The 12,248-nt window shown below is 31.0% G+C and overlaps 3 protein-coding genes across 3 annotated transcripts; all 3 read right to left on the reverse strand.

The window, feature by feature from the left end:
* Positions 1–3,796: 3,796 nt before the first annotated feature.
* LOC131636981 (NAC domain-containing protein 86-like) lies at positions 3,797–7,518 on the reverse strand. Its single transcript, XM_058907553.1, has 4 exons — positions 7,315–7,518; positions 6,796–7,076; positions 6,051–6,398; positions 3,797–4,374 (listed from the first exon to the last, which is right to left on the reverse strand). Exons 1-4 carry the CDS (start codon positions 7,469–7,471, stop codon positions 4,150–4,152), a joined length of 1,011 nt encoding a protein of 336 aa, XP_058763536.1. The 5' UTR covers positions 7,472–7,518; the 3' UTR covers positions 3,797–4,149.
* A 2,721-nt stretch (positions 7,519–10,239) lies between these two features.
* LOC131636982 (uncharacterized) lies at positions 10,240–10,617 on the reverse strand. The gene has a single exon (XM_058907554.1). It carries the CDS (start codon positions 10,615–10,617, stop codon positions 10,240–10,242), a length of 378 nt encoding a protein of 125 aa, XP_058763537.1.
* Positions 10,618–10,641: 24 nt separating this feature from the next.
* LOC131636983 (uncharacterized) lies at positions 10,642–11,457 on the reverse strand. Its single transcript, XM_058907555.1, has 3 exons — positions 11,187–11,457; positions 11,035–11,105; positions 10,642–10,917 (listed from the first exon to the last, which is right to left on the reverse strand). The coding sequence occupies exons 1-3, from the start codon at positions 11,455–11,457 to the stop codon at positions 10,642–10,644; spliced, it is 618 nt and encodes a 205-aa protein (XP_058763538.1).
* Positions 11,458–12,248: the final 791 nt, after the last annotated feature.

Here is a 12,248-nt window from a genome sequence, read left to right on the forward strand (position 1 = left end):
GCTTTAACTTGACCTTGGTTTTACCACGGGCTAACCAAGAACCTGAGAGATTTTACCACGGGTTGATCTCGAACCAAAACAAGGTCTTAATCATACAATCCGCAAACCAAAAGCTTTAAATGGTTTAGCTTCTAAACCTAACAATCCCTAAATGGATAATATTCAACCAAGGTGTAAACAAAAATTACCTTTATAAATTTTACAATTCTATGCTTCCAGAATTACAACTAATCCTCACTCAAAAATGAACTTTCTCGAAGAAGCACTTCAGTTAAAATGTTAGTGAGAGAAAGTATAAGAAAACTTTAGAGAGAGATAGAGAGAGATAGAGAGAGAATGAGAGTGAGAAGTGTCAAAACACGATTATGGATGAGTTGAGATGAGGGAAGGGGCCTCTATTTAAAGGCTAGAGGTTGGCTCAAAAAAACTAGTTTTAATGCATTTTAATATAAGTTAATCGATTAACATCTAATGTCAATCGATTAGTTACTTCAAAAATAATCGTTTATAAGTTCAAAAAAGGAAATAATAGATATCTAGTAATTGCACATCATTAAGATGTTTTCCTAATCATTTAGGACTCGATTTTGAATTGAGCTAATCGATTAGATCAATGTGTCAATCGATTAGCAAAGACAAAATTTTGCCCATAGCTATTCTGAAAGCTCCCAGTTCATCTGACACAACTTCAAAACATATTTTGAAGTTGTTTTCTTGAGAAAAATAAGTTTGAAAATATGTTTAGTTTGTGTGTGATTTAGCCGTGCACTTTTACGAGAACGCCATTATGCTTTACAAAGTATTCACCCAAACTTATTAAGATAGGGTTTTCTTGCATTTAAAAACTTTGTCAGCTACTTTATTTTGTAAACACTTGCTTAATTTCACTTGAGATGAGGCATGAGTTGTATTCCATTTGATTGCCATCAGCAGATAGTCAAGTCCATCAAATACTAATACTTAGGTTTGCATTTATATCTACTTAATCACTTTTACTTGACTTGTCATTAGTTGTCATCATCAAAAGTTGTTATCCTTACTAAAAGCATATCACCTTATAAACAAGGTTCCACGGTGAAGATCACCTTTGAAAAGGTCATGTGGGGGAAACACAAAATGTTGGAGGAAAGGAAAACCATTGAGGCTAACATTCAAAACCAAATTACAAAACTTGCAAAGTTAGAGCTGAACTAAGTGGCCTCAAGGTGAACCTTGAGGAGGCTCGTATAGATGGTCTCCTATCTAGGGACCATGGGTTTGAGAAAACAAAGGAACAAGTATGTTATATGTACCTCGAGCTTGACCTTGGCGAGTTAGATAACTTCAAAGTGGTAATGGATGGTTGTCTGATGGAAGAAAATGACCTTGCAAATGACCAACATTTGAATGGAGAGATAGAGGTACCACCTTCTCCAAGGGAGGCAACTCCTATTAACAGAACTATTAGGATGGTTGTGACTATCCAACCAGAGACCTCACCTAAAGATGTCTTCTCCATCTAGGATATTACTTTTTGTTTTATGCTTATGTTGATTTATCAGAGTAATCTATACCCTTCTTCTACTTTCTTGGTTTTTGAATTTTCTTTTTCACAAGAATTTTTTGTAGTTCTAAAATATTGAAAATTCCTAGTGAATGTTATATTGTAATTAGTGATGTGATTAATTTTCCTTATTCAAGATTGTGATTATCTTGTGAATTGTTTGTGTAAATGACTTAAAGGTTGCAAACGAAACCTGGAAAAAAAAACTTAGATGAGGGTTCTTTAGCGCGTATAAATCTATGATGCACTTTATCTAACTCTTCTCTCCTTATATTCCATTGATTAATTTATTTTTTCTATGTATCTCTTTTCACCACCATCCTTCTTCTATCTTGATTTTATCCTCTAACATAAATGTTTTCAAAAACTAAAATATTTTACAAATTAATCACGAATTTTGAATATCACAGTTTATCCCCTCTTATGTTTGGAGTCACTTAGTCAACAAGTGCAATTATAGCATAAATTTAGTTATAAGACTTATTGTCCTAGTAGGTAGGAATGACTTCAAACAATTCACTAAATAAACTCCTATCATTTAATGAAGAATAACGTGCTTTATGGAAAAAGAAGATGAGAATCTTCATAGAGGGGATGTATTATGATATTTTGAAAGGCCGGGAAAAATGGTCATTTTGTTCCCACACGTCAAAATAATGGTATTATGGAAAACAAAGATCAAGAAATTTGAACCAAACAAGAAAATAAAAAGTGCAATGTAGTTTTAAAGCTAAGGTAAAAAGGGCTAGGATGAACACATTGATCCATGAGTATGAATTATTTAGAATGAAACTTGAGGAAAACATTTAGGACATTGCAAAATGTTGTATTCACATTGTGAATCATATGTGAACTTTATGTAAACTTTTTCAAAATGAAGATTAGGTTATCATTGTCCTTAGATGCTTAATCCACAATAGACAATATAAAGTCGCTGCGACTTACATATTTAAAAAAAAAAATCTATGGATTTGGCTACCTTATTTGAAAAGTTGCAGGAACATGAAATAAAACTAAAAATGTTAGATGAGGACGAAGGACACAATAAAAAGAAGATAAATCTTGCTCTAAAAGTTACAGATGTCAAAGACACAGAGTCAACGCATGAAGATTTCCAATATACGCCTAACTAGATAGAGAAACCAGACTTTGATGTTGGTTGGGTCAGAACATTTCCTCAAAACATGGATAAATTAAAGAAAATGGTCAGCATTAAGAGTTGGATAGCTCGTCTATTATTCACACCTTGGTTGAAAAGATTCCACATACGCCTAACTGGACAGATACAGTTAAGAAGGGACAACCTTTAATTGGTTTAGTACCTCAACCTTATAAAACTAAATCGTAGGCTATACTAGTGGAATAAAATTCTCAATCTTTGGGATTGTTCGCTTTTGGTTTAGTGGTAGAAGTTGCATCGTTAGGGTCTAAAAGAGGGATTACTACAAAAGGGTTTATGGGGTTTCAAACTCAAATAAAATATTAGAAGTGAAAAGAGAGAAAAATGAAAAGAACTTAGGTTTAATGTAGTTTTGACATAAGAGATCAATTAGAGAAGTATTGCATCAAACGATCACCCTGAATATGGAAGCATCAACCAAATGAGACATAAGGAAGTAACAGTTTATATGAATATAAAGCAAGCAAAAGTTTCTTTGAAGAACACGAAGTAGACATAATTTGATAAGTGTGAAGAAATTACATGTTTATGCTTTATAGGTGGGGAAACAACTAGGTCCAAAAGCCACATTACGCTGGAACTTCAAAGGAGCCATCCAACTATCGATGTCATTACTCAAAACAATATACATGCTCAAATACGATTCAACCCACACTTATAAAATTTCACCTCAATATCATACTGACTTGAACATCAAAATGCTAATATATTTTGCAAGTATCTTCTCTATTCAATAGAGAACCATCTCATTCGCTTCGAAACATTCTATGATGATCTTCTATTATCGGACTAGTCTTCTCTATTCTAGTTCATGACATAATTGGTTAAACTTCTCCCAAGAATTATGACTTACTCCACTTACAATGTGGTTTCTCCTTTTCAGTATAGTATATATAATTCTTTGGTGCTTCTCAATTGTTTCATATGTATTCACTATTCTATTTCCTGGCTTCCTTTGGTTTGACATTAGGTGTAATGAATAAGACTTGGGCAATGTGTACTGATTTTCTTGTTTGAAAATGGAAAAATAATATTATATAAAACATTTGAACAATTGTAAATAAATTCTCCCCATATCCATTTGCTTCCATAGCATACAAAACAGTGGAACACCAACATACAAGATTATGTAATATTCTACTAAATATACTTAAAAAAAAAACCTATGAAAAAAGAAAAAAAAAAACACAAACAAATAAAAATATCCCAACTAGCCTCCTTGGCTAGCATATCCTACTATCTATCCATTACACCATATGTGTAGCCTCTACTATGCGGCTGCAAAAGAACAAAAACAAAAAAATTCCCCATTTGTGTGGTTAATTATTTTAGCCAACACAAGTTTCTCTCTTTGTCAATGAATATTAAGTGATATGATATACTATATAGTTTGAGTCATGCATTTTGTGTTAGTATAATATTCATTCTATAGCATTGGAAAAGCCACAGAATGATCTTGAGAGGAACACAAGGAAATGATTTCTTCTAGTGTTCCATTCATACAGTCTATGTATTTGTCATATAGAAAGCAGTTTTCACTCATATCTGGCTTCAATATTGATTTTGTCTCCATTTGTGGAAAATCTTCCATCATAAAAGGTGTTTGGGGAAATTGATTATGGAAGCCACCATACATAGGTATTTCTATATCCTGCATCATCACAAAACAAATATATTAGTTACTACATATCAATCATGCACCCTAAAAAGAGAAATAAGGTTTTAAATATCGGTCGCGATCGCGTAAATGATTTCACGATTGTGATCGGTAGATGCTTGTGATACTTATTGAGGTCGTCTCGATTGGATTTATCACAATTTATTTTTTATTATAAAAATGGTGAATATCAGTATCAGTATCGACACCTTTTGATACTGTTTTTTCGCAGTCGTTTTCACAGCAAAAGACTACAAACTTATGCCTAATAAGTGGATAGATACAGATTTTGTGATACTGATTACAGTTGCTGCGGTATATCATAATTTTTTTTCAATATAAAAATGGTGAATACTAATATCAATGTCGACATTTCTCTAATACTATTTTGTCGCGGTGGTTTTCGTGGTAACAGACGGTTTTTTTAAAACCTAACATGCATGTATAACTCATGCCTAATAAGTTGGAGCTAAATGGAGTAGTGCAAGTGGAAAAAAAAAGTAGGGTTATTACTATTATAGAGACTTTAGGTTTAAAAGATAAAGATTAAAAAGCGGTGTACTTGATATAAGGGTGTAAGAGAAAATTTGAATATGTTGAAGTCCCCAATCAAATGCATATATTGCTCGCATGAATTCAACAAAAATTGTAAAGATAGTTGAAATAGTTAGTAACATTACTATAGCTTTTGCAAAGATTGAAAATGTTGAAAACATTATTGATAAAAAAGAATGTGATTAAAGGTAAAGATGTATAATGCTTTAGTCCTTAAAACCTAACAAACCGTGAAAAAAAATAGGAGTAAAGAGATCTTTACTTTGGAAAACGTTTTGAGTATATAGTCAGTCAAAAGAAATTATAGGGAATGGTGAAGAAAAGCTAAATTGGAGTAGTGAGTCCAAGTGAATTTTAAAAGTGATGTCTTTATAAAAAGATTGAGAGCTTCATCATACTTCCAACTTTCATCACTTTAAGATCAAAAGAAAAACTCTAAAATATTCTATGTGGGCCCAAGGTTTTAAAAAATAATATAATATGTAAAAACAGTCGCGACAAAATAATATTAGAAAGTACTTATCTGAATGTCGTTATTCACAATTTTTATAAAAAATAACGAATTATGGTTAATTTACAATAAAATGATCCCAATCAGTATCACAACATTTTTATCGACCAAAATTGCAAAAAAATTTACGAAACCGACTATTAAAACCTTGTGTATGGACCACTATATAAGATCACAAAAATTTACTTATAAAATTATTTTGATGCAAATGTGCAAAGTAAGAGCAAGAAGTGATGTAAATTCTAGTTATTTTATGTATTATTTGAGGAGTGAAATTGAAGAAATTAATTTGATAAATAAAAAAGAGAATATGGTTGGAAATGCATAGAGAAGACAAAGGAAGTAATCATGAGCATAAATGCTACAAACATGGAGAAAAAGAAAAAGTAAATATACCAATTTACAGATCAATATAATAATGATCAACCTATGACCCCACCTTTGCTTTTTCATATATGTCCTATCAATCTAATAGATTCATGACACATCTACGTGAATTAAAGAATACTATAGTACTACAAAATACAAACAAACAAAAGAAAAATCATAAAGTTTATAAAATTATTCAAGTATTAAATTAAATGAAAAATTAAAATAATTTTACCTGAAATAAGTTTCCAATAGGATAAGAAATAGTTGAGCTATTTGCTTCATCACAAGCAAATTGTGCATGAAAATCATCTGTTATATTGTTGTTATTGCATGTTTCTGTTGGTGTGCATGTTCCTTGAGTGACATCAGAAGATGAAGCGTCACATGGAAATTTTGGATATTCATTATTATTATTATTATTAATAACTTTTTCATCCATAGTTTCGATTATCTCAGTTCCACTTGAGTCTTCCCCTTGCACCATTATTTCCTTCTTTGTATCTTCAGCTTGTTCTTCTTCATTAGGTTTTGTCGGAATTTGAATTGTCTTCTTGAAAATTCGACACAACGAATATGAATCCTGAAAAAAAAAATATTGTTTATACAGTCAATTAATCATAATCGTCATATCATAGTAAAAAAAATTCAATCATAATTAATTAAAAAGTTATAAATATTACATATAATTGATAAGATTAGTTACATTAAAAAACAATGGTTTAATTATTTGTTTCAAACTCGACATGTTTTTGGCCTTTTAGGCAAGGTTTTAGAAATGTCTGTAAAAACAGCGCGACAAAACAGTATTAAAAGATGCTGATATTGATACTGTTTTTCATCATTTTTATGATAAAGAATAAATTGCAGTTAATTTACACCGTGACGATCACTATCAGTATCGTAATATCTATAACGACCGAAATCGAAAAAATCTTTATCAGACCGATAAAATTTTAGGGTTTGTAATATATATGTACCTTCAAAGAAGAGATAGAAGCACCAGGGTATGATTCATTAAGACGATATTCATGCATAACCCAGTTGGTTCTAATTCCATGAGGTGCTCTACCTTTGTAATAAACAAGTGTCTTCTTCATTCCAACTTGTCTCTTTTGGGAATTCACTGCTCTATCTTTTCCTGTTGCTTTCCAATAACCACCTCTTGTTGCTCTATTTGTTCTTGACCCATTTGGATACTTTCTGTCCCTTGGACTGTAAAAATACCATTCCATATCCTTGCTTGGAAGAAATGACTTTTCTGCATATTTAAATTCAACCATATCATATAAACCAATCTATGAACAAATGAGTTATATAAATAAAAATATATATAACTATGAAGCACAGACACCAGAAACACGACAGACACATCAACAGTAATCATATGTGTGTATGCGACGGTTTTAGATACCGATACTGACACGGATACACCTTATTTCAGAAGTGTCAGTAAATTCATGAGATGATTAGGTATACTATTGTTGTATGAAATGTACCTGGCAAATCCCATGGTTCACATTTGTAGAGATCAACTTCTGCAATGATGTCAAGCTCAATGATTCTACCTGTAATTTTTCTCTCTAAATAGTAAGCAACAAGTTCTTCATCTGTAGGGTGGAACCTGAAACCAGGTGGTAGAGACATTGGAGCCATTACTTTTGATGAATATTAGAAAGAGAAAGAAGAAGAGAGAGAGAAAGAGAAAGAGTTTGATAGAGATATGAACTAAAAGAGCTTGTGTAAGATGGAACTAAATAGGCCACTGTTGAGATTAATTAATTAATTTGCCCTTGAATTTTATGTATATAATATATTAGTATAGTAATGAAGGGGTAAAGGGTAATATTGTAGTGGAGAATGAGGGGCTAAAGTGTAAAAGTGAATATATATAATACTTTGGCTTTAGAAGAGATTCTATGTGTAATGTATTGTGTGAAAACCTAGAAGGAGAGGATAAGAAGCTTCTCTGCTTTTGTCTGCTCACAAACTAACAAAAAACAGTGTCTCTATCAAAAGCCTGTGTGGGCCACTGCCAATGCCACTAAACCAATTTATAAACAACTAATAATGTTTACGTATTGCATATTGCCGTCTTTGAAGATGTACAAAACCGACTTAATGTTAAAATTTTTATTATAGTCTATTACTTGGTTAAATTATAGGTATGTAAAATTTTATTTATTTTATCATAATTAGATTATGGTTAAATTATATAAAGTTTTTAAAAATTTGAAGTCTCTTTAACTAACTGCAACATTTATTTATGAGTTATATATATATATATATATATATATATATATATATATATATATATATATATATATATATATATATATATATATATATATATATATATATATATTATAAATAATTTAAATTCAATTTTAATCTTTATAAAAAAATTTGAATAATGGTTTTTTTTTAAATTTCATCTATAATTTTGTTCTCTCCTGTTAAAACAGTCGCTAAAACCAAACCGTCTTTAATTCATTCGTTAATTAGTAAACAATTGTTAAAGTTGTCGCTAATTTCATCGCTAAGTTGCAGGATAGAGAAAAATGTGAGTGAAAATTTTATGAAAATTATTTTTTTGAAGAAATTTTTTTTAAAAAAAAAAAATTTAAGAAGACTACAAATATATTTAATCTTTTATTTATTATGAATTATTGAAATTCAAGTAAGTATATTTTTATGCGGTGTGATTTATGATAATTAGATTGCTAGTTGCAAAGGGAAGAAGGTGTATGTAGAATGTTATACATATTGGTACGTCATGGGCAAGTTGTTATACTGTATTAAAGCTGCATGGCTCTGTATAGATTAGGAGGGACGCTTTATTCGTATGATGTGAAAATTCAGACTGTACAGAGTACAAGTTTATGGTACCTTACCTCATCATACACTGTAGGCTAGCTGTAGTTACTAGTAGCATGCAGCCTTTATATTTCCTAAATAATCGGTTTTGACTGTCACATTTACTATAGATTAATACTATTTTAGTTTGTCATGGTTTTGATCGGCAATTGCAGATTCAGGCCATTTCAAAATCATCAAGAAAAAATTAAGCATCTTAACTATGTCGACGTCCAAAAAGATTTTTATCATATTGCCATAGGTCATAAATATAATATAGAAAAATAAGAACCAAAATATATATAAGAGGGACCAAATCAAAACTCCAATCAAAAGAAAAGGAGCAAAACAAATAGCATAGTCTATGGTGCGCGACCTGTTTAGGTCTTTCGTCGCGTGAGACTTTTTTTTTGTTTTTCAGTCATTTTGGCGGGGATTATTTTGTGGAGGTTTTAAAACATGGTAAATTTTATTATGTATTATCAAAAATAGTTAAGTGTAATTAAATTTCTTTGTTTCATGTGCGATTAAAGTAAATTTTATTATAATATTCTTAATTATTTCTTCCTTATTTTTAAATAACATTACTCATTTTATTCAAACCGTTTACAAGTATCTTAAACTAATAAATTTTATATCTCGTTGACTAATTTAAGCTTGCTGAACACATATCTCAGTCCTAAACTAAGTTTCAATATTGTCTATGGTGGTCAATTATGTTACCTTTGTTATTAACTTGTCTTTTCTTCCTTTAGATTTTGTGTGCATGATCCATAGACGAGACGACTCCTAGGGACTGGATGTAAGCTCAGAAGATTTGAGCTCACTAAACTACATGTTCTCAAGGGCCTAACATATTTGTTGCTTCCAAAGATTTTTTCATTCGTCTTTGAAATCGTCGTCTTGGTCATAGTTCTTTCAAAAAATGTGTCCTCTTGTATCTCAAGGTCTTGAGGATCTATTATAAATGAGCCTCTTGATTGGATCGATTGTCAAAATGCTAAAAAAATCAATTTCATTAAGAGTAATTTGAATACATAATGAGCCTCAAGTCACTGTGAAAGGAAGCGGAGTCCACATTTAATATCATTGTAACAAAGTAGAAGGAAAAAACTAAGTAATGTGACAGTTACAAAAAAGTATCTGATCAGACAATATTTTGTTGGAGCTTCACAAAAGAATCTTTATCGCCTTATAAGAGCATCTCCAATGGTGCAATTCATTTTTCGGTTTTTTGTGGGACCCATTAAGCCACATCATCTTAAAGCAACTCACTTAATTTTCACTTCAATGGTGCAATTCTAAAGAACCCATATAGGGTCCCACAATTTTAATATATATATATTAATATTTTATTCATATTTAATTTTATTTAATTTAAAATAATTATTTAAATTATTTAAATTTAAATTAATATATAAAATAAATTAACAACATATAATTAAAATGATAATTAAACATAAAATTTAAAATGATAATTAAAATTAATCTCAAATACATGACATATAATTAAAAACAATAAAAATAAATAACATAATAAAATTACTCCAATTTAATTTACATCATCCTCATGTCCAAAACTTTCCCAAATATGCTTGAAGTTTGCGATGAACTTGTTTTTCACGAAGAGTTGCTCTTCTTTGTAGTTTTGTTGCAAGATTCGGATGAGGACCGTTAAATGTTTCCGTTGTAGAGTAGGTGTCATCTACATTATCATAAGAGTAATCAAAATCACCTCCATATGTGTGTCGTTCGTCTTCAACAATCATATTGTGCAATATGATGCAAGCATATATGGTATGCTTGAGGGTTTCCATATGCCATGCACGCACTGGGCCACGTATAATTGCAAATCGAGATTGGTGCACTCCAAATGCCCGCTCCACATCCTTTCTAGATGATTCTTGATGTTGAGCAAATAGTTTTCTCTTTTCTCCATGCGGCATTGAAATGGTCTTGACAAATGTAGCTCACTCAGGATATATACCATCTGCTAAATAATACCCCATGTTATATGGAGTCCCATTGATTGTATATTGCACAATAGCAGCACGTCCTTCCAAAATATCGTTAAACACATTGGATTGATTTAGCACATTAATGTCATTATTTGAACCTGCAATACCAAAAAATGCATGCCAAATCCATAAGTCTTGTGATGCCACTGCTTCAAGCATGATCGTAGGTTTACCAGGATCACCTCGGCAAAATTGTCCTTTCCATGCAACAGGACAATTCTTCCATTCCTAATGCATACAATCAATGGAACCTAGCATGCGTGGAAATCCACGTGACTCCCTCATTTGTAAAAGATATTCAACATCATTATTATTAGGCCTTCTTAAATACTCGGCCCCAAATACCTCATTCACGTCCCTTACAAATCTCTCAAAGCACTCAATTGCAGTGCTTTCACCAATTCGAACATATTCGTCTACAATGTCAGCGGAAGATCCATATGCCAACATACGAATAGCATAAGTTCACTTTTGCAATGGTGAAAGACCCATTTTACCAGTTGCGTCAACCCTCATTTGAAAATATTCATCATGATTTTCAAGGGCTTCTACAATTCGAATAAACAAATGCCTATGCATTCTGAACCTTCTACGGAATTGGGCATCCGTGTATACTGGATTTTCTGAGAAGTAGTCGTTGAATAATCGTATATGCCCTTCTTCACGATTCCGATCTATCAGTGATCTTATTTTTCGCCTTGATGAACTTCTAGATTGACGTTCCTTCTCGAGCATTGACAACAATAGTTCTTCATCTGTGTTGTCCATAAGTTCTTCTTCAATCCCCTCCTAAAAAAGTTTGTTAAGGTTGTTTGAATTGTTTGAATCCATTAAAGTGAGAGAAGGGTGATAGAAAAATGATAGAAGAGTGAGAGAATGATGATAGAAGTGTGATAGAAAAATGATAGAAGAGTGAGAAAAGAATGAAAGTATATATAAGGCTAGTTTGAATAACGGCTAGTTTGAATAACGGCTAGTTTGAATAATATTTAAATATAAAAAATACTAGAACATTGCATCTTATTACAATAGTCGTTGATACATAACAAGTACTACATAATATTTGAATATAATAAATACTAGAACATTGCATACACTGTAGACTAGCTGTAGTTACTAGTAGCATGCAGCCTTTACATTTCCTAAATAATCGGTATTGACTGTCATATTTACTATAAATGAATACTATTTTAGTTTGTTATGGTATTGATCGACAATTGCAGATTCAAGCTATTTCAAAATCATCAAGAAAAAATTAAGCATCTTAACTATGTCGACATTCAAAAAGAATTTTTTATCATATTGTCATAGGTCATAAACATAATATAGAAAAAGAAGAAACAAAATATATATATATATATATATATATATATATATATATATATATATATATATATATATATATATATATATATATATATATATATAAGAGCAAAACAAAAGGCATAGTCTCTGGTGCACGACCTGTATAGCTCTCTTGCCCGCGTGAGACCTTTTTTTTTCAGTCATTTTGGCGGGGATTATTTTGTGGAGGTTTTAAAACAAAGTAAATTTTATTA

Source organism: Vicia villosa, unplaced genomic scaffold, assembly GCF_029867415.1.
Source record: "Vicia villosa cultivar HV-30 ecotype Madison, WI unplaced genomic scaffold, Vvil1.0 ctg.001882F_1_1, whole genome shotgun sequence".
Lineage (NCBI taxonomy): Eukaryota > Viridiplantae > Streptophyta > Magnoliopsida > Fabales > Fabaceae > Vicia > Vicia villosa.

Bases quoted from the DNA above. Each gene is read 5' to 3' on its own strand.
- LOC131636983 (XM_058907555.1), bottom strand. From the start codon at position 11,457: ATGGACAACACAGATGAAGAACTATTGTTGTCAATGCTCGAGAAGGAA. The intron at 11,106-11,186 runs GTAAAATGGGTC...CTGACATTGTAG, and splicing joins AATGAGGGTTGACGCAACTG to ACGAATATGTTCGAATTGGT. The intron at 10,918-11,034 runs GTATTTGGGGCC...TGTATGCATTAG, and splicing joins TTGTAAGGGACGTGAATGAG to GAATGGAAGAATTGTCCTGT.
- LOC131636981 (XM_058907553.1), bottom strand. From the start codon at position 7,471: ATGGCTCCAATGTCTCTACCACCTGGTTTCAGGTTCCACCCTACAGAT. The intron at 6,399-6,795 runs GTACATATATAT...TTTTTTTTTCAG, and splicing joins CTTCTATCTCTTCTTTGAAG to GATTCATATTCGTTGTGTCG. The intron at 4,375-6,050 runs GTAAAATTATTT...GTGATGATGCAG, and splicing joins CTATTGGAAACTTATTTCAG to GATATAGAAATACCTATGTA.
- LOC131636982 (XM_058907554.1), bottom strand. From the start codon at position 10,617: ATGCCGCATGGAGAAAAGAGAAAACTATTTGCTCAACATCAAGAATCA.